This window comes from Pygocentrus nattereri, chromosome 19 (assembly GCF_015220715.1).
Source record: "Pygocentrus nattereri isolate fPygNat1 chromosome 19, fPygNat1.pri, whole genome shotgun sequence".
Classification (NCBI taxonomy): Eukaryota; Metazoa; Chordata; class Actinopteri; order Characiformes; family Serrasalmidae; genus Pygocentrus; species Pygocentrus nattereri.
The window spans coordinates 14,757,742-14,778,193 of NC_051229.1; the positions used below are offsets into that span (position 1 = coordinate 14,757,742).

The following is a 20,452-nucleotide window of genomic DNA, read 5'->3' on the forward strand; positions in this document are numbered from 1 at the left end:
TCCTACAGTCCTGTATTCCTGTGGTTATTTGACATTGCAGCAATTTAATAATTATGTTAAAAGTGTGTAGTGACTAGTCCATGATGGAAAAAACAGCTTAAGTAAGCTTTAAATTTAAGCTGGTTAATATGGCTTACAACTGGTTTCAGACATCAGCTATCAGCTCCAAGCCAGCTACCAGGTTCTATACTAGGTTAAACTAGTATAGACTGGGTTTTCCAGCAAGGCTTACATTTGCCATTTACCTGGACTTCACTACAGTTTCTAATTATTTGCATTTTTCTTTGTTCTTTCAACTGAGAACACTGTAGAGTTCTCCTACTCGCTCACGGTAGCTTAGACCTGCACCTTTTGTTCAAAGGTTATAGTTATGTGTAAGTGTTTAATATGTTATGCGTCAGAGACTGGGCTAATGTGTGGGTTTTCATATGGGAGGAGACATCACCATCAGTGAAGTGTGACCTCCTGCTCAAGTTCCACATCCTCTAAGTAGCTGTTTTTGTGGGTGCGTCTAAAAAAGACTGCTTCTTGCAACAGAATCATGGCTTTCCCTGTGTTTTTCCCTTTTGCTGACACTACAACTATTTTACTTATACATAATTATGTTCACAAGAAATCTATTTTATTTCTCAATTTCATGCTTCCTGTACGTATGAGGACCACATGTCATTTTTGTATTTTGACATTTTGCTGGTCGTCACTCTGCTAGCCAGCATTTGTTGTGTTTTGATGCTGATATGCTAGTCAACCAGTATGAAAATGCTGGGGTGACCAGCTAAACCAGAACCACACCAGCAGTAGACTGGCACAATGAAATGCTTGCTGGTCTGTGCTTTTTTTTTCCAGCAGGGCACGTGAGCATGGGTTGTTTTCACTACAAATAAAATTGTTGGGGAGAAAACTAAAAGCAGAAAATTTGCTTTTGTGATGCCAAGGCCAAGGTTATGGACATGTTTAGGTGTAGATGTTGAATTACTTGGCTACAGTAATACAAAAATCAATAGAAACCTACACATTTTCTCACAAGTATAGCAAAACAATGTGTGTGTGTGTGTGTGTGTGTTATTGTGTGTGTGTGTGTGTGTGTGTGTGTGTGTGTGTGTGTGTGTGTGTGTGTGTGTGTGTGTGTGTGTGTGTGTGTGTGTGTGAAATTTCATTCTGTTGTATTGTTTAAGCTCACTGCACAATGCTTTCACTGGTCATTTCTTCCTGCAGCCATCAGATTGTATAACTCTACCCTCTAATTCATCTATCACTCATGCATCATTGTACATCGGTGCATCATTTGCACTGCATATATTGCACTGATCAGCTGCACAATACTGTATTTTACAGCAGTTCTGCATCAGGTACTGTATTTATTCCAGCAAACCACCTCATTTCTGTTGCACTGCAACTGTAACAGTAACTGTGAGTAACTGTAGCAGTAATGTACATATGCCATGTGTATGTGTACTTTATAAGCAGAATTTCCCTTTGGGATTAATAAAATAGTGTCTCTTTTATTGCTCACATGTCTCACTTTGCAGCTTTAGCATTTTATTTTAAACAGGACAAAACAGCAAAAGGAGAATAAAAGAGACTAACCAACCAGAAAACTTAGTCTAATTCTTCTGCAAACGCATAGCATTGTCACATAACTTTCTAGTCTTGTATGTGTATTTTGAGTACGGTGCTAAAACATTGTCTAAGGGTGGCACTGTTTACCTTGTTTTAACTGGGGCTCGCCGTCGTCACAACCTCTTTACTAAGTACCTTTTTTTTGTAACTTCACACAATGCAAATAATATTTTATACTGAATTTTCAGGGAAATTGGGCAGAACACAAATGAATCAAATAAATAAAGCAACATTTTAATAGTATAAATACAGTTCGTCTAAACAAATGTATGTGAATACATGTGTATGTAATACATGTGAAATATACGTTTGTTTTATCCTATTAATAATATTATCTTCTCTTCATGTGACCATATTGATACCATTTTTAAACGCTATTACTCTGTGATTGTGTTTGCTGGGTGCGCTAAAAGATGTTGGATGTGCAAATAAGTTCCACCGCAGTTCTGAAAACTTTGAGGAATTTTATAAAAATAAAAATAAAAGAGATAAAATAAAACATGCACTTGATACTTGGACACGAATGTATGTACTGCAGGAAACGTGTCCTAAAAAAAGGATTTTCAGTTGGAAAAAGCTGCCTAAAAAAGCTTCTTCCAGACGAGGGTCTACTAGAGCCGGTTTATGAGGAGCCTGGCCACTCCCTATTTCTCCCGTTACATCAAAAACAGAACGCCTAATCAGCAGAGCGCGAGTCAATGAAGGAAATGATTGTCGTCTTTTCCATTAAAAATGTTTAAGCATTTCTAAACTATGATTTGCTCAAAGCGCAAAATCTAGCGTCCTCTAGCGTCTGAGAAGACATTGCAGTTCTCTGGACCCACCAGAGAGGGAACCGTGACGCAAACATGACGCTTAACGTCTTCGTCGTTACGTCATGACCCTGCGACGAAGTTCTCCACTCTGAGCATGTGAGCTGTTGATCTCGCTTTGCAACGTTCAGGTAAGTTTAGTTTGGGATGTTTAAATGCTTTTCCTGCGTGTGGTGCATTATTATAGTGTGTTTAAGGATCCGAAAACTGTCATGTTGGTCTCCAGACTGGCAGGAGTTTGAAATGAGTGTAAATTGAGTGAGCGACAATCTGAAATCATGGTTAAAGAATGCCGATGGCTGTGTAACTTCAGCGCTTTCAGACTTTCTACATACCGTAGGAAATCATTAACACCACGAGTCACTAAGTCCTCTGGAGATTTGCAAGGTTTGCAGTGGAACCTCTGAGTACAGCATCCCAGCACAGGACCTGAAGTTAGAGTCTGGTCTCTTTTTGGATCCCTTGTGTTTACAGTAAAACGTTTGAAAGTTAGATGTGTGCCAAAACAACAGAACAGAATGAAATTGAATTAATAAGGCATTAGGAACTAAATGCGAAGGACTAAGTGGAACTGAGTGGAAAGTAGACAGTTGGTCTTGTTACTTCCAGGTATATAAAGACCTAGAATATGTGCTTGTATATGCTGTCTTGCATCCACTCTATGATAATATACCTTCCATTTGTCTTTCAGATATGGAGAAGTGGTGGAAGAGTAAACCAGAAGTGTAACGGAGTACAATCCTGAGGAACATTTCTGAGTCTAAGAAGATTTTTGCAGTCACTAATCTTGTAATAAATTGTCAAAAAAGGACAACAGACTAAAAGAGAGATGGTGGATAAGATGGCAACAAAGGGTCAGATGTATTATAGTGAGAAAGGACAACAGAAGATGAGGGAGCACGGTCAGAGTGAGGAAGGTGGTGGAAATAGAAAGCTCCTGGATAAGATGTCAGTGGGCTACTTCCGCCGTGTCACTGACCAACTAAGTGAAGAATTCCCAGATGATGTAGAGCGAGGTGAGTAGCTCATTTTAGGGTCGCGATGATTAGTTGACAAAAGTCGAGTAACGGTCAGTGGTGACAATTTGGAAAAAGAAAATTAGACCCTAGTTGATCTTCCTGATGACTTCCTTATCTGTGATGACTGGATTTTGAATAGAACAAAGGGATAAAGATTAGATTATACAGTCATGTCCATAAATATTTGGACATTGACACATTTATTGTTATTTTAGTTGTCTACTGCAGCATATTGGAAATTAAACTTGGAAATTTTTAGTATTATTAATATATTAAATATTGAAAATGTTTATTTACATTTAAAAATGAATGCTGTGGAAATAACAAGCATTTTCAAACACAGCCTCCTATTTTTTAGGGGATCAGAATGTATTTAGAAAATGTACTCCTCAGATGGGTGTTATTCCCACATTATTTCAAATATGAGTAAGCAGGTTAAAGTGGGTTGATTTCAAATGTGACATTTGTATCTGTTGCTGTTAACTCTCAATATGAAGTCCAAATAGTTGTCACTGCTACTGAAGCAAGCCACTGTTAGGCTGAAAAATCTAAACAAACCCCTCTGAGACATGGCAAAAACATTAGATGTGGCCAAATCAACTATTTGGTGCATTCTTGAAAATAAAGAAATCAGTGATGAGCTCAGAAACTCAGATATACACCTTTTTAAGGTAAAGAAGTGGAATGTTCTATAAAGGCCAAGTCAGTCATCTGACCTTCATCCAACCAGCATGAATTTCACTCACCGAAGGTAAAACGTCTCATATACAAACAGGAACTGAAGACATCTGCAATAAATACCTAGTGATGTCTTGTGAAGTGTCTTGTGATGTCTATGGGTTCAAGACTTATGGCAGGCATTGACTACAAAGGATGTTTAACCATGTGTTAAGAATGCCAACTAAATTTGTGATCATTAGTTTGTCTAGTTACTTTTGAGTCCCTAAAAATAGGGGGCTGTGTATGAAAATGGCTGTAAGTCCTACAGTATTCTCCCAATCTGGATGTGAATGGCCTAAAATTAAAGCTGCATATCTGCAGTTCATATTAATTATTTAATTTCAACACTAGATTCTGTGGTAGAGAGCTAAAATAACAAAAACCTCAGAATATTTGCAGACCTGACCGTATATACTCCACATTATCTGACCCGATTATCTGGTCTTTTGTTTGACAGGACTGTATTGTCCGGTAGGGTTAGGAGGCAAGTCCATGTGATGCCCTGGAGGATGTAGGCAGAAGGAGTACAGAGGAGGTGGTGTCAGTGGGCAGAGATATTTTATTCTTTCTCTCAAAATTAACTAAAACAAAAGAATGCTAGGCTGTGAGCTGATGGCTCTTCACTTCTGCAAGCTTCAGAGTTGTTTTTTTCTCTAGAGCGTCAAGTTCTGTTCACTCACTCACTCACTCACACACACACACACACACACACACACACACACACACACACACACACACACACACACACACACACACTAGACTGTTAAACACATCTCACAGACTGATCTAATGTTCCAAACCACACACTTCTATACTTTACCTGTTACATTAAAGAGTACATTTCTAACAGTATATGCACTTTTTTTTTTTTGCATACAAAGTAGTGTGCTACTGTGAGGAGTGGGATATGGCAATATAAACCCAGTGGGAAATCACAGCAATTTAGATTTCAGCTTTCATTTGTTATCAATACAGCAACAGATAAAATACATCTCTTAAGTGTAAAACACTCAAAGGTATTGGTTAACAAACTTTGAAATTTAATTTTGAGGATTCCCAAATATACCCCCAAAAAACATTTTTACTGCCTTTGCTGAATCTGTTTTGGTTTTGTTATTTGTGAATTTGAAGTTGCCTATCAACATGGTGGCAGTGAGATTACATGATGTCAGTCAGTTCAAATACTATGAATAAATTGTTCACTGTTTGAGTGAGATTGATCTGGTGAGGTAAGCCAACGTAAACTTTAGTATTTTCACCCTTTCACACTATTGTTTTCTTATTATTCCTCTATAGGTCTGTTTGTAAAGAATGTTCTGTCAGAGGTGAAGGGAAAAGCTGACCTTGTTGCGATGGATAGGATAGGCAGTGTGGCTCTCCAGAAGCTGCTGGCGCTGGCTCAGCCCACTCAGGTGGGAGAGGTTCTCGCTGAACTGGGTGGAGAGACAGGTTCGGAGTTTAAGACTGTGTCATGTGACCGGTGTGGTGGTCATGTCATAGAAAGCGCCCTCAAGCAGATGGTCAGGTGGACAGGTAAGGATTCAACACTGAAAATGTAGTTTGATAATTTAGTTTATTTTGAAGAGGATGCAGGTTTGATGGGCTACTTGATATAACTCATTCTCAACATATACAGTTGCTCAATAGCTTGTTTTCACTAAGATTTTTAAAGGTTTACAACAACACTTAATAATTACAGGTCCCTGTAGATAGCAAATTTGTCATTAACTAATAGTTTGTTAACAGTAGATAATAATAATATTGTTGTTTTGTTGTTAACCATTTACATAGTAAACAGCTATAAATGCTTTTCATAAATAAATAAAATAACCTAAAATATGATATATCTGTATATACTTGTATGCAAAAGTTTGTGCACCCCTGGATAATTGAGATAATTGGACAATATTACAAACAGGCTATTTTTCCCCCCAAACACCTGATGAGTAGTCCACTAAATCAGTTTCTCTCTCTGCTTAAAGAAGACACACCCTCAGAAGAGAGCTCACAAACTGAAGAAGAAACTGATGCAGGGAACTGTGGGATGCTGGAGGCTCAGGTGCTATCTCTGTGTCGAGTAGTAAGGGAAAATATTGTGGAGTTCATCAAAGACACTCATGGAACTCATGTCGTACGAACTCTCCTACATGTCCTTGCAGGCTGTTCAACTCAGGATCAGTCTGATACTCGTCCAGGTAATAAAACTCTTATACTCACCATGCACGAGTACCGCTACGCTACTAACACCTTTGTGCATTAAGTACTGTCCACAAAAATAATGTATATCTAATGGTGGCAGTTCTACCAGGTATTGCATGGATGTCAGGAGTCCCAAATGTAAACGTAAAATGAAATCGCAAATGTAATCTGTGGCGTCCTTATTAGGGGTCATGCATGGAAAGAGGAGTCAGAATTCAGCACCTGTTGTTGTCTAAAGTGTCTTCTTGCTACATGTAGTTAGATGGTGAGCTTTTCTTCATTTTTATAGCTCACATTAAGCTGTATTATTCTCTTAACCAGATCAATAAATCTGCACAATTTATTGATTTAGATGTGGTTTGAGCGCACTGTATTATGGAAAAGATATGGGTGACTATTCACTTCGTTTTTGTTAGCAACATTAGTCTCGTAACTCTAGCAATAAAAGAAGGAAAAATCTGGACATCAAACATGTCTTGACTACAACTGGGCTAAGTGGAAAATTGTGTGAATTATATTTTTCGCCAAACTCTTTTTTTAATGGCCATCTTTACAAAAAATTATATATTTTATTTGGATGTCTAGATGTGTTTTCTTTCTTTCAGCTAAAAAGCAGAAAAAAGCCGAACCTGAACTAACAGATTTTGAAGTGCCAGTATCTTTTTGGTGGGAGCTAAAATACCTTTCAGACACACTTATGGAAAATGTCAAAGGTGAGCTTTTCAAGTTACATTCTCCTAACTTTTGCAATTTTATGGCTGAAAATGACAACACCACTTTACTGATATCGAAGACAAAACATCAGACAGGTTGTTGTACAAAACATACTGAGAAAAACTGTGGTGTCCCAAAGCATTTCAAATTAAGGCTGGTGCAAAATTGTGGTTTTTCGATAGAGATGGTACAAATTTGCCCTTATTCATCAGAGTAATGTTGAAACAAGCATAGACTGGAGACTTGGATTAGAATTAGAATTGGAATAGATTGCAGTACTAGGACCTTTTGAGACCTTGCAATGGCAGTAACTCAAACAAATTCAGCCAGTCTTCGTAAGATTTGCCAGAGCGTACAATTTTGTCTAATCCGCATTATTTCCACACTAAATATGTAAATCTGCGAAGTGTTTTCAAACAAAGCATGTAGCTTCTGTGCTACATGCCAGCAAGCCACAATCTAAGCTTTTGCGCTGTGCTGATTGATGCAAAACACTTTAGCTGCTGCTCATATTAGTTCAGAGTCACAACTCTACTGGATGTGACTAGTACTTTATTTTAATATTTCCTCAGATTTAGAAGTTTGTTTAGAGAACATGATCAGTTCAGGCAGAGTGTACACATGAATGATCCCCCAGCGCTTTGTTGCTGTTGCCAATTTTCGTTATTTTGATGTGCATTAATCAAAATGTTCTTTTTGTGACTTATATTTTTTAATCTTGAGTCTGTTACACTTTGTTTGTTTTCACAGAAACTAGTTAGGTTTTCTTAAAAGAGGTTAAATAAATATCAGATTTGTCATCACAAATTTCTACATTGCAACAACAACCCTGAAAAATAAATACTTAAAAATGCTGCAGACTCTATAATATGTTGTTGCAAATTCAAGCCTTTTAGCCATCAACAATCACAACAACTCACCATGAAATCCTGGTGGGACTGAATAATATATGAACTACTCCACATCTCAATATTTTGTATGACCTTGATTTAGTGGTGTATTGAGTGAAATTGATGAATAAGTGTCAGCCCACAAGACCTTCATTTGGATATAATTTGTAAAAGATAGTCCTTAATTTACATGAAACGTGCTTTGCACTTATATCACGCACTGTCTCACCTCCCTACCTCCTCTCATTCACAGTGTGTGTCGCCAATTTCACTGCCAGCGCTGCGCTTCAGACACTGCTGGTGGTCTGTCACAGGAAGAGACCCATTCTGGGCAAGAAGCTAAACAAAGGCATCATGGCATACCTGACATCTTTCAGCTCAGCTCCTGGTGTCAGGTCAGGAAGATGGAAGGATGGAATGTATATAAACACATGGAAGGCTTCATCGTGATCTTATTTTCTTACTCTTTCCCATTTCATCTCTTTCTTTGTCTGCAGTCCGCTCTTAGTGTTTATGAAGGACAAGGTGTGCAGTCGTCTTATCCAGACAGTGTTTCAGTTCTCTAGTAAAGTCCAGCTCCGGGATACCTACAAGAACCATCTCAGGAAACAACTGATGCCGCTGGCGCTTCATGAGTTCGCAAACTTCACCATCCAGACCTTGATAGCAGTCTCAGTCAAATACAAAATGGTACATCACATCAGACACCTGCACAAAGCAAGAACTCATTTTAAACCAAGTATTTTCATTATCAGAAGAATCCAGTGTTCCTTTCTGTTCTTCTAAATCTTTGTCTTTGTCTCTCTTGCTCTCTTCTAGTTCCTGAAAGTGTTTGATGAGCTGGCAGAGGGGTTTGAAGCTATACTGGCTGCAGGGCACTTGGGTGTCATAGTGCAGCTAGTGGAAAGCTGTGCGCAGAGAGAAGAGCGGCAGGCTAAGGTGCTGCAGCTTCTCTTCCAGGTCAGACTGAATCGCTGCTTTTCTACAGCAAACATATTACATGAAATGGTTACAAATATGCTGCCTGATATTTGATGCATTGTTTTACAATAGTTTTGAGAAGTTTTGGCCTAAAGTATATCTTTAAAATCCAGTATTTGGATTGATGTACATGCAGGCCAAAGATTTACTACTATTTTATCATTATTAACTTTGAGAACTTTGGTTGTGAATAGTAAACAAAATGAACTGAAAGATGAATTAAAATTGTTTTCTCTTTACCTCAAACTGCTCTGATTGACTTGAGTCACTGACTGAATTATGAACATTTGAAAAACTCCTCTTTAATTCCTCAGTCTCTCGTTGCTGCATAACTTGCATATTAAGCCCTATTTGAACCTGATTATTATTACCTGATTAGGTACTCTATTTTACGTGATTAGCTTTTCTGTATAATTGAGTATTTTGGTAGTTTTTACAGTGTGGCAGTGATAATTGTGGAGTACGTGGTTTTCTCTGATTGGTTGAACCCAGAGCTCCCTCAGTAATAGTCCTGTTCTATTCCACCTCATACTAAAGGAATAACAGAACCTGCTAATAATCTCAGCCGCTTGGGGTGTTCTTATTGTTATTGAGTGTGGCATCTGCTGTGTACCACTGACGTGAAGATTTGGACTATGATCTTTCAGTCCAGTTTTTGAAATTGAAAACATTGCATATACTTTATCCTGTATTTATTAGGCAGTCATATCGAAGTAGTAAAAAGTAGATTTAGTTTCATGGTTACAAAATACTTCATAGTAGTTTCCCAATAGGATTGGTAGTAATAATAAATGTTTAATATTGGCCACTAACTACATGAAATAACTACATGATGATACTAGAATGATTTGAAGACCTAAACACAAACCAAAAAAACGCTTGCAGCATATTTACATGATGGGTATTGTTGGAGAATGTTGCACATATTTAGGTGCATTAAATGGCATTAACTGGGTTCCTTCTCAGGCTTTTCACTGCGATGAGCCCGCTACACGGCATCTCTCTTGCCTCCCCCTCTTCCTGTCCATACTGGCGTATGAGGTCTACTACAACTCTGAGTCAGCAGAGGGCGATGTGGCACCTCAGGTACTAAACACTGGATGAGACTTGTTTTGGGAGTTTCATTACTGAAGACATTTGACAGAAATCCTTAACTAAAGAAAAAAGTTGTGCATGTGAAAGATGTGCATGTTTTGCATTTGCATAATTTGTTGAAGTGTATTTGCAAAATACAATTACCAAATTTACTGATGTGTAGCACAGCTAAAGAATGATGGCATCATCCCATTTATAATTTATAGCATTTACATTAATCAGAGTACAGCTGTATGCAAACTTTTTAGCACCTCTGGTCAGATGCCATTTTGTTGATTTTCTAAGTGAAAATAAGTTAAAACATCCTTTACAGAGAACACACATCTGCACATTTTAATGCATATTTACTGCTTATTTGCAGAATTTAACATATTTTGGAAATATGTATAAAATGTAGATCATGCACATTTTATATTTTGTTTTTTTTTTACAGTGTGTTTAAATTCAGCAAAAAATTGTGCGCTACAGTTTGCAGAAAAAAAGTCATATTTAAGGTTGTTTTTTTTTTTTCACTTAGAAAATTAGCAGAACATATAATTTGATTAAGGGTGTTTAAACTTTTGCTTAAGACTGTATAACCTTAACATTTTTCAGAGGGGCTTTAAACAAAGTTCGCCTTCATTTTTTTAATAGTTTGATTTACTTATTTATAAACTTTATTAAATGTTTGTGTTAACAGTTAAAGATTTAAAGGTTGTTAAAGGTTTGTATTAACATTGCTAATGGTGTTAACTTATTTTCACTTAGAAAATCAGTACAACATCCAATATGAACTTTTGCATACAACTGAAATGTTATGTGTGTTTATTTATTTACAGTAGTTACTGAATAATAAGTAAGGGGTTAAAGAAGTGTGCTGTTGTTGAGGAACCAAGAATGTTCAGACTCACACCTGTTATTCAGCCAGTCACTCCTGCTGGCCTTGAGACCAGAGTCATATGATAGCATCATTTTCCTGTGCTTCCCTCATCTGCAGCGCCCCCTCTCGATCTGCTATCATGGCTCCCGCCTTGTCCAAGCACTGGCCTCTTTCAAAGACCGCTCCATCCTGATGAACAGCCTTCACAGCCTGAGTCCTGCTGATCTGCTGACCCTGGGCACTGACCCTGCGGGCAGCCACGCCATGCAAGCCTTGATCATATCATGCAGTGATAAAGGCAAGGGAAAGATGTTGAGGAAGCTAGAGGTGAGGTGGGAGGAGAACAATGATTTTGTTCTGCAGAAGAAAAACATTCATTATTGATACCGGTGTGTTCACTGCTCTCAGCTCATTTCTCTTTCTCTGTCTCTCTCTCCTTCCTTCTCTCAGGGGTTGTACACACAGTTAGCCTGCTCCCGATATGGCAGTCGTCTGTTGGAAGCCATGTGGAACAGCGCCACCATCAGTCAAAAACAGAGCATTGCGGAGCAGCTGGGTAAGCTGATCTGAAATTAGTAATAGATTTTAGCAACTTGTGTTGGCCCACAACTATTTGTCCCATAGACACGTCTAAAGCTCTAAAATACGAGTTCTTTTAATGCTCATATGATACATGACATTTGTCATTTGTCATATATTTTGTTCTGTCGCACCATAAGAGAAGAAATTATGTGGAGTGCAGATGGAAGTTAGAATGAAGACGCAAAGTCAAGGCATAATGATTCAACTAACTGATTAATTGAAAAGTAGTATTACTAAGTGATATGGCAATGTATAACATCATGAGGCTTTAAGATATTTTCAGTTTGGTTGCCAACAGCAGCGGTGCCACATTAATAAAAAAATACTGCAGAAAACAAGGATGTAGGAAGGAGGGGCACCCCGAGATTTCAGAATTGTTTAACTTTGAAATAGTAAAAAAAAATGTCAGAACTTTAAAGTAAGGAGATTGTAGAAAAGATCTGTGTGTGCTTGTTTTAGAGTGGAATCTATATTTTTATATTTTATGCATATACTTTTTTCTGAATCGCTTTCATCAACTGCTGGCCGCTTTGGGGAAAATTGGGAAAGTGTTTGTAGAGCTGTATGGTGGCTCTGAGCCCCAAAGCAATCTATACATTTTTTTTTACTTAAAAATATAACATGTCCAGTGTTTTGTTTTTTTTGTTTTTTTTATCACCCGCTGCATCTCCTGGTTGATGTGCATTCTAGTGTTGACTCTCAGCACGTGCCCATGGGAGTGGCTCAGTCATGTAGAGTGCCACGTACATAACAGTCTGATTGGTTGCCACTCAACTAATTTGCATATAGTTCATCCAGAAGCAGAGAGAGCAGGTTGTTCATCAGAGGTCTGATATGCCAGTTATATGTATAATATTGTAGTCACTGCATTATATAATATTACGACATGTTCTGTTTGATGTTAATCATGTAAATAAATCAATAAAATGAAAAAGGCAAGTCATTCTGCATGATGTCACAGTTCGCTTCATCTATATGGCGTTTAAAATTTCAGCACCCCTGACAGAAAAGAACATTGTGCACAACTAAATTTTTGTAATGAAACGTAATTAATCACTATAATTATTAGTCATTTGTTGCATAACTTAAACATGAGCTGTAAAGCACACTCAACTGTTCTTGCTACAAAGTGACAGAACTCATTTCTTCTTGTTCGGACAGTTTTTGTATATTTTATCTTGCATAGCTACAGTGTCAGACCTGCTGTCTATATTCAATTATTAATCTGTTCAATTGAAAAAAAAATCAGTAATTCGAGCTCATGAATGCAGGCCGTACTCTTTATTGAGCTGTAACGGACATGGCTCTAGAATTTTCTGTATTACTGTATTACTCTATACACGTGAACTGCAACTGACCATACAGGCCACACTGGCTTTAGCTAAGTAAATGAAAACCAGACAGGTGGTTTAGCATAGCAGTTCAGTATATACTGTGAATTAACTGCCATATTTCATTAAATAAATTGGCTCATCTCTGCCCTTTTTTTGTTGTCAGTCCCCAGTGAAACGCAGTTGAGATCGGATCAGTTTGCTCGCCACGTATGGGGCAAATTTGGCCTAATGCACTTTCAGAAGAGACGCGCTGCCTGGCTAGAGCTCCAGACAGGAGAGTCTAAGAAGAGGAAGATGTTCAGTGACATTCTGGATTAACTGGTTTTGACCAATACTTTTTGGGGTTCTTAAACAAATGTTGTTTCACCTGAAATCGTAAGTGTTAAATCAGCTCCTTCAGAATTAAACTTGTTTTTCAGCTGTTTGATTCATGTTATTGTAGGACTTAACACTTGAAGTTTTACTGTGTACCATTTTGTATAAATAATACGTTTTCTGTACAAATAAAATTGTGCAGTTTTCTACACTTTGCAATAGTTTTCTTACCACAAAAAGCCATATACATGTAAATATAACTTGAATTCACCTCTTTGACATTGAACTTAGAATTTAAAACATGCATTTTCTCTTTCGTGTGGAGTACTGCACCTGTAGGAAGATTTTGTGGTGTTTGTTGATATCAAGATTCCAAGGGTTTATTTGCATCAGAAGACACCAATAAAGCAGTGATAGTGTTCTTTAAATGCTATATGAGAAAACCACATTCATTGTGACAATCAAACCAGGGGAAATTGTGACTGCTCATGTTGTTTACCTACTTTAAAGAGCCCATATAATACTCTTCTTTTTTTTTTTAATTAGAGTTTGATGTAGTGTGGAAACATCAAGGATTCTGAGATAACATTCAATCACCTGTCTATACAGTCCACATATTAAAATCAAGGTTCAAAATGCATGTTTTGAATTCATTGCAATGTCACAAAAACAATCACATTAAAATGATATACTTTCAGTTCACTTATTCAGCAGTTTATCCTGATGAGGTTATAGGAGTGGTTTTAGCCTGGACTGCTTTTTGAACACTGGGCAGCCAGTATGCATAGAGGTATTTAGACATATCAATCTCAAAGAGGTCAGAAAATGGATATGGAAAATAAATTGTGACTGTTTCTGTTACTGAAACCATACAAATGTTATAAGTGAACTTGACAGAAAAAAAAAACAATATAAATTCAGAAACATAAATATAAAAAGTAAGTTATAGGCCCTTTGAGGTGGAGTTCCAGTGATATGTAACATTAGATGCTTTCTTTATATTTATATAATTCAGTAGTTTGTTTATATTCGTACAATTTAAGACCGAGTTTAAACAATTTGAGTTCAAACTCTCAATTTAGCATTTAAACAATTTGACAATCATTTCACAAATGACAGTACTGTTTAACTAACATTATTGGACTTATTTTTGACAAAATATTCTGTGCTATTGGAGTGTTTAGCCTCTTAAAATCAGCATTGGTGATAAATGTTCATATCTGTTGAAACTTTGTTGTGATGTGAGTAAGCGAAAGTATGGTTAAAGGGATGAGAAGGAATGAGAGCACAAGAGCAGAGTGCAGCTGTGGCCTCCCCTCCGCACTCACTCTCTATCTGAGTGGGCTGCGGACCACCGCAGTCTGATCGTAGGGGCGTAGTGACATTCAGCTGCGAGATTCTCCTGACCAAGTCAAAACCACTCCTGATAGAATGCTTCACACAAGGACCTGCGAAAGTCAAACAACTCTCGTTAACAGCCATTATCCATTAGCATAGAAATGAGGTAAATTAAATGCTTGCTTTGGTTTTGTCTAGAGCTACCTTCACTCATCTGCCGAGGTGTATGGGACTCAATCTGGTCCATTAAAGAACAATCACAGTTTCATACTATAGGTTGTTAGGTCTTAAGGGAGTTCAATGTAGGGGTATGAAATGGCACTCTAGAGATTATGTATGGAGGTCATAGCTGTGAAGAACAGTCATTTGAAGACAGCAGATTTCTTGTGATTAACTTAGATGTAATTTCCCACTTTAGCTTTTGGAAAATATAGAGTCAAAGACCTAAGAGCTTTTCATGTTTGACAATAAGCTCTCCTTTTACTAGGTTATTACTTTAGCGATCCTTAGTGTTCTATATTAATATGTATTGTAAAAAGACATCTGGCTTGGTTCCATGAAATATTACAACACATTCTACATAATATATTTGGAGGGAATCAATGCCTCATGCATATTTGGGGGGGAAAACACAGAAGCATTGCTTTATTAGTTATTGGGATATAACACTGCATTGAGAGAGAACAGTATGGATAAAACCATTGTTTTATTCATATTTGGAATAGAAAACTTGTGGATTGAACCTTTGCTTTATTCAAATTTGGGATATAACCACATTTGTACAACCGTTTATTTGTGGATATTTGGAATAGAACCTTGTGGATAGAAACATTGCTTTATTCATATTTCTGACACAAGTATGTATATAGAACCACTACGTTGTTTATATTTGATATATAACTATTCGTATGAAACTGTTTATTTGTTCATACTTTGAGTAGAACCATGTGTATAGAACCACTGCTTTATTCATATGTCTGATGCAAGTATGCATATAGAGCCATTCCCTTATGAATATTTGGTATGTAACTATACATATAGAACTGTTTATTTATTGATATTTGGAGTGTGGATAGAACCACTGCTTTATTCATATTTCTGATACAAGTATGTAAATAGAACCATTACTTTATAAACATTTGGGATAGAACTATTTATTTTATTACTGTTTGTATTTGGGGTACAACCATGTTGATGGAACCATTTTTTATGAATACTTGGGACAGAACCATATGAATAAAACAACCATTGTTTTATTGATATTTGTGATAGAACTATGTAGATGGGGCCATTGCTGTATTAATGTTTGGGATACGACCATGTGGATACAGCTACTTCTTTATTGACATTTGGGACAAGGACTGGACAATATGTCATCCATTCATAGTTTTAGCACCTAGTGATACTGTTTCAGCGGTATTGATAAATTAAAAATAAACACTCTCAAATGCAATACATGCATAACGTATTCACACTGTGATAATGTGATATAATTCGAAAATATAGCGATATTGAATACTGCTCAGCACTAGGGAGGACCTCTACTAACTGTTCCCATTCTCTTTTTCTGTAGTGTTTAATCTCAGGCCAGTCCATTCCTTCCATGGATTAACTCATTCTAAGTGTCAAACTTCAGGGCTTGCCTCAGAGACCGAGTGACAGTCATCAAGCATGATTCTCCCACAGGGCCCTCAATGTTGGGGATTTCCTGGGGGGCTCTGAGCCTTGCCCCCTCCTCCTCATTAGCGATCCGTTGATGGATAGCATGGTTAATTGTGGGCCTGCAGACCAGTTCTAGACCTGCCCATCTGCTCCAGCCCCGCAGCTGTGAACGCTTATCAGTTAGGAGGTCCTTCAGTGGAGTTACTCCAGCTGGGCTCTCTCTCTCGTTCTCTCTCTCTCTCTCTCTCGTTCTCTCTCTCTCTCACTCTCACACACACACATGCACGCACTCTCAGGGAGCAGCAGAACTAGTTGATAGTGCATTGTTATGGTCACTAGTCTTGTCGCTTCTGCTGTTGTTGACATTGTTCTCTCGAGATATTATCTATACAGCACTTCAGTGCAATTTTAGGTTCCGTTTGTTTGCACAGTTCCCTTTTTAGAAACACTATGTTGTCACAGGGCAGCAGTAGAGTTTTTGACAGATGAAATGTAGACTGATTCACTAAGATTGTGGACAGAACCCTAGAAAACATTTACTTTTTGTTGCCTTAAAGGGCAGTTTCACCAATGTTTCAAAATTTCTGCATATTTTAATAACTGAGTTGTAAACCAATTCATTCAGATTGGTTTGATGTGAAATGATTCACTGTAGAGACACTTACTGACTCTTTACAGTGGTTGTGATAGGAACCAGGATCCACCATGTCTACAGTGCAAATACAGCCATTTTATTTACAGTCCCAAACCACCAGTGAAGCTAAACGTGTCTTCTGAGTTTTATACATATTGTCAATAATGGTAAAATAGTGGCAAATTTGAAAAAAAGTTTCCCTTATCACAAAACTATTATAACACAATATTTCAGGCAGCGTATTTGTAACCATTACATGAAATAACTTTCTTTGCGGTAAGATTTAGAGACATTAAACCCTTCAGACGCCTAGTTCCTATCACCAGCACTGTGAACAATTCTGACTTGGCACGTTTATCTAGAACATTGAAATTCTGAATTGCTTTGTGTACATGTAAATAATTTAACTGTGCAGAAATTTTAAATTCAGTGGAATGATTTTCCACTTTCCACTGTGTGACTTTCACTGCTGTTATGGGTCATCTCTCTACATTCCCAACAAACTCATATCATTTCTCCCATATCAGAACCTCATAACTCCATTCTTGTCGTCTTTTGTTTTTACACCACTGGAATGGCAGATACAGTTTATACTGTGTGAACATTTCATGAGGACCAACAGAAAAAGTCCAAAACTGCCTGCAACACATGTGTAGATTAACATACATTATATTTATAAATGTTTTTTTCCTTCTTCTACTTCAAGTTACCTGAGATATTATAGAGATGAGATTTTGTTACAATATTGATCCTATCCATACAAATGGCATTTGCCACTGTTGCACATGTTGCTAAGTTAAATTGTCAAACGCCATTCACATCAATTGTTCTTAAGCCTACGGACCACTTTGAGCCTCACCTTCCCACACCCTCACACTCCTCCAGCTTCAGATTTCAGCCGTTCAGTTGACCGGCTGCTTTAACTTATCTGTCTAATTAGGGCCAGGGCTGAGAGATGCTTAAATGTATCCCTCACCACTAATCACCCACCCAGCATCTTAGTCTCACGTTTGGTAATTAGTCCATCCACAGGGGGTGGGGGGTGTGCAAAGAGAGGGAGCTTAAAATGGCTATCTCTGTGTGAGATGTTTTTACATTCTTATTATGAGAATACAGACAACAAAGCAGCATCCCGATAGAAGATCAGCTGCGTTACTGCACCACAAACGCCCACATGGCCAATGAAGGCCGTTGGGCACAGTACTATAGCACAAGAGACACAAACACTTGCGTAGTCATAATGAAGGTCGATAGACTGCATTTCAAGTAGTGGGACTGAATTTTAGTCCTAAAACTGTGTTAAAATGTTGTTCTATCCTTTTTATCATTTAAAACAGATGTTCTAGTGTAAGTAATACTTTAGATTTGAATCTTTCCACTGGAAGAAAAAGAGAAAGGAAGGTAATGGTGTCCCTTTCTTTACAATAAAAGGCCAGTTTGTTACTGGTATTAAAAGGAAAGGGGGGAGTGATGCTGTCCCTTTGTATTTTATAGTAATAAAATGTAATTAAAAACAATATGTTAAAAGCATAACTGTAAAACCAATACAGTCTTCATCAAAATCCATACAATTATCTGATGTTATAAAACCGGCTGACAGAAAACCTTTCAATAGTCACTGGTGTTAAATCCTTCCTGCTGCTTCATTATGTTTTAATTTGAAATAAATGTCTAAACTAAATTTAAGCAAATATTTTCATAAATCATGCCTCAAACTTTAAATAGCCAAGATTATTTGCAGTTATTTGTACTATTAAATCCAAATCATTCCAAAGCATAGATCATGACTGAGGTAGCTAAATCAACATTTGTTGAGGCCTATTATGTGTAAATAGGTTTTACATTTGACAGCCTTGTTTAATCTACTGTTTTGCCAACTGACTGTTGCAAAATGTACTTAAAAGCACACATTTGCATGCAGCTTAGCCAGCTAGGCGCAATGTTTGTAGGTTGTTGTACATTAATAGTCCTTATCAAACAGGTTAGTTATGTTAGGTAAGAAGGCTGGGTTTACAGTACTTAGAGAAGAATATTCCAAATCTGCCTGGATGGTATTGAACACTTGGCAGTAGAGTTGGACAGAGGTGAATCATGAAGAGGTGAAGAACAGAAAGGATTCTTAATGACAGAGTGGCAGTTCATGACTTTTAGTGTGACAGTCTTCCTCAGAGAAGAATCAGATCAGTATTCTTTAAGATGTAAATACAATACTTTTGAACATTAAGATTAGTATGCTGGCTTTTAAAGCCCCTCTACGGTTATTTCGAGGGCAAGTTTCAGTCCGTCGTGTTTTTCTTTCGGTTTGACAAAGTGACAACAAACGTTAGCAGTGAGCAGTTAGCATTCATAACTAGCACAACTGACCTTTTTGATTTTAAAAACTGACCAGGAAGTCCTTCACTGTCAGCTTATTGTTAAGCACGTCGAGGCTTCATTTTTAAGTGTCTCTCTTCATCATACGGCTCGACATTTCTCGTTTTCGTCTTTCCACGAAACGACGAGTGACGATGGAAACATTTGCTAAGCTAACTCGATCTGCTAACCGGCGAAGCTGTGTGTGTACAGGCTGGATTTCACCCATGACAAACAGGTAAACAAACCAACTAGCATTTTCTCGACAGGCACTGACTATTGATGCATTCCTATGAGGGCATTCGTTATGCTAAGAGTAATATAATTTTGTGGTTAATTTATGATTTACACATTGTATTGCGGGGGCCCTAAAGGGCGGTTAAAAAGTAGGTCAATAATATTGTGTATCCTCGCAGTAATTTTGCGTTCCCTTGCAAATGTTTTGTATTCCCTCTCAAATGCAATGGATTTTGCATAAGAACACAAAACCTTTTTTTCGCAAAGGCACTTTAGGGGCTCTGTATTACATCGCAAACTCTCATAAGGCTAAATGAGGACATTCCCTGGTTGTCCCATTTGCTAGATGTTAATGCTTAACCTACATGTTACACACATGACCTCAGTTTGCTCTTTTGTAAAAGGTTTATGGGCAAGGCCAGGTCCATAAACACAGACCCCTCGTTGACGGGGCGTAGTACCGGCTGCCAAATTCGAGACCGTCGTCTGTCCATTAGGCCGTGGCCGTGTGGCCCGGATCCTCAGGCCGTTTCCTGCAATCGTTTAAGGGCGGCTCACAATGGGAGGATACGCGCTGTTATTGCAGCACCAGAGCATGAATGGAGGAGTGAGCAGCTAGGGGGGCTCCAGGCCTCATGTTGGATGGGTCTGATGACTGACAGCTGGAGGTGAGAGAGAGTGTGTGTGTAAGCGGATACTTGAAGTAACATTGAATTTGGTCTAATGTTTGCAGGACTTTTGGTAAATGCGTGGGTATTTAGCATCTTCTGGGGACCCAGTGTTGCCAGGAGGACAAGAAACACGAACATTCTGACATTGTAGGTACATCTGGAGGTCCTTGTGAGGAGAACACTGCTTGATAGATTGATTGATTGATAGTGACTGATAAGGTGTATTTTTGGTTAGTGATATTAAGGCATGCATTTTAAAGTACAGTTTCTGTATATGTGCTGAATTTAACAATGTGGAGGGGATAAAATGCGAAATGTGGCCAGTATAGTAAACTAAGCACATAAACAAATTGTATGCAGAAAAATGTCAAGATGTAGAAGATGTTATAACTTATTTTAGCTTATCAATGAATGAAAT

General features: G+C 37.8%; 1 protein-coding gene across 3 annotated transcripts; it reads left to right on the forward strand.

Annotated features, from left to right (window-relative positions):
* The first annotated feature begins 2,479 nt into the window (after positions 1–2,479).
* LOC108427134 (nucleolar protein 9) lies at positions 2,480–16,537 on the forward strand. Of its 3 annotated transcripts, XR_001857832.2 has the most exons (13): positions 2,480–2,563; positions 3,124–3,448; positions 5,468–5,704; positions 6,154–6,366; positions 6,976–7,083; positions 8,228–8,369; positions 8,472–8,664; positions 8,794–8,934; positions 9,922–10,041; positions 11,027–11,236; positions 11,360–11,465; positions 12,989–13,200; positions 16,052–16,537. XR_001857832.2 is itself a non-coding variant. In XM_017697081.1 (12 exons), the coding sequence occupies exons 2-12, from the start codon at positions 3,262–3,264 to the stop codon at positions 13,141–13,143; spliced, it is 1,812 nt and encodes a 603-aa protein (XP_017552570.1). In that variant the 5' UTR covers positions 2,480–2,563; positions 3,124–3,261; the 3' UTR covers positions 13,144–13,351. The 3 variants fall into 3 exon arrangements, 2 of the variants coding, with proteins under 2 accessions (XP_017552570.1, XP_017552571.1); XM_017697081.1 differs by lacking the exon at positions 16,052–16,537 and having other exon boundaries at positions 12,989–13,351; XM_017697082.1 differs by lacking the exon at positions 16,052–16,537 and having other exon boundaries at positions 6,157–6,366; positions 12,989–13,351.
* The last annotated feature ends 3,915 nt before the right edge of the window (positions 16,538–20,452 follow it).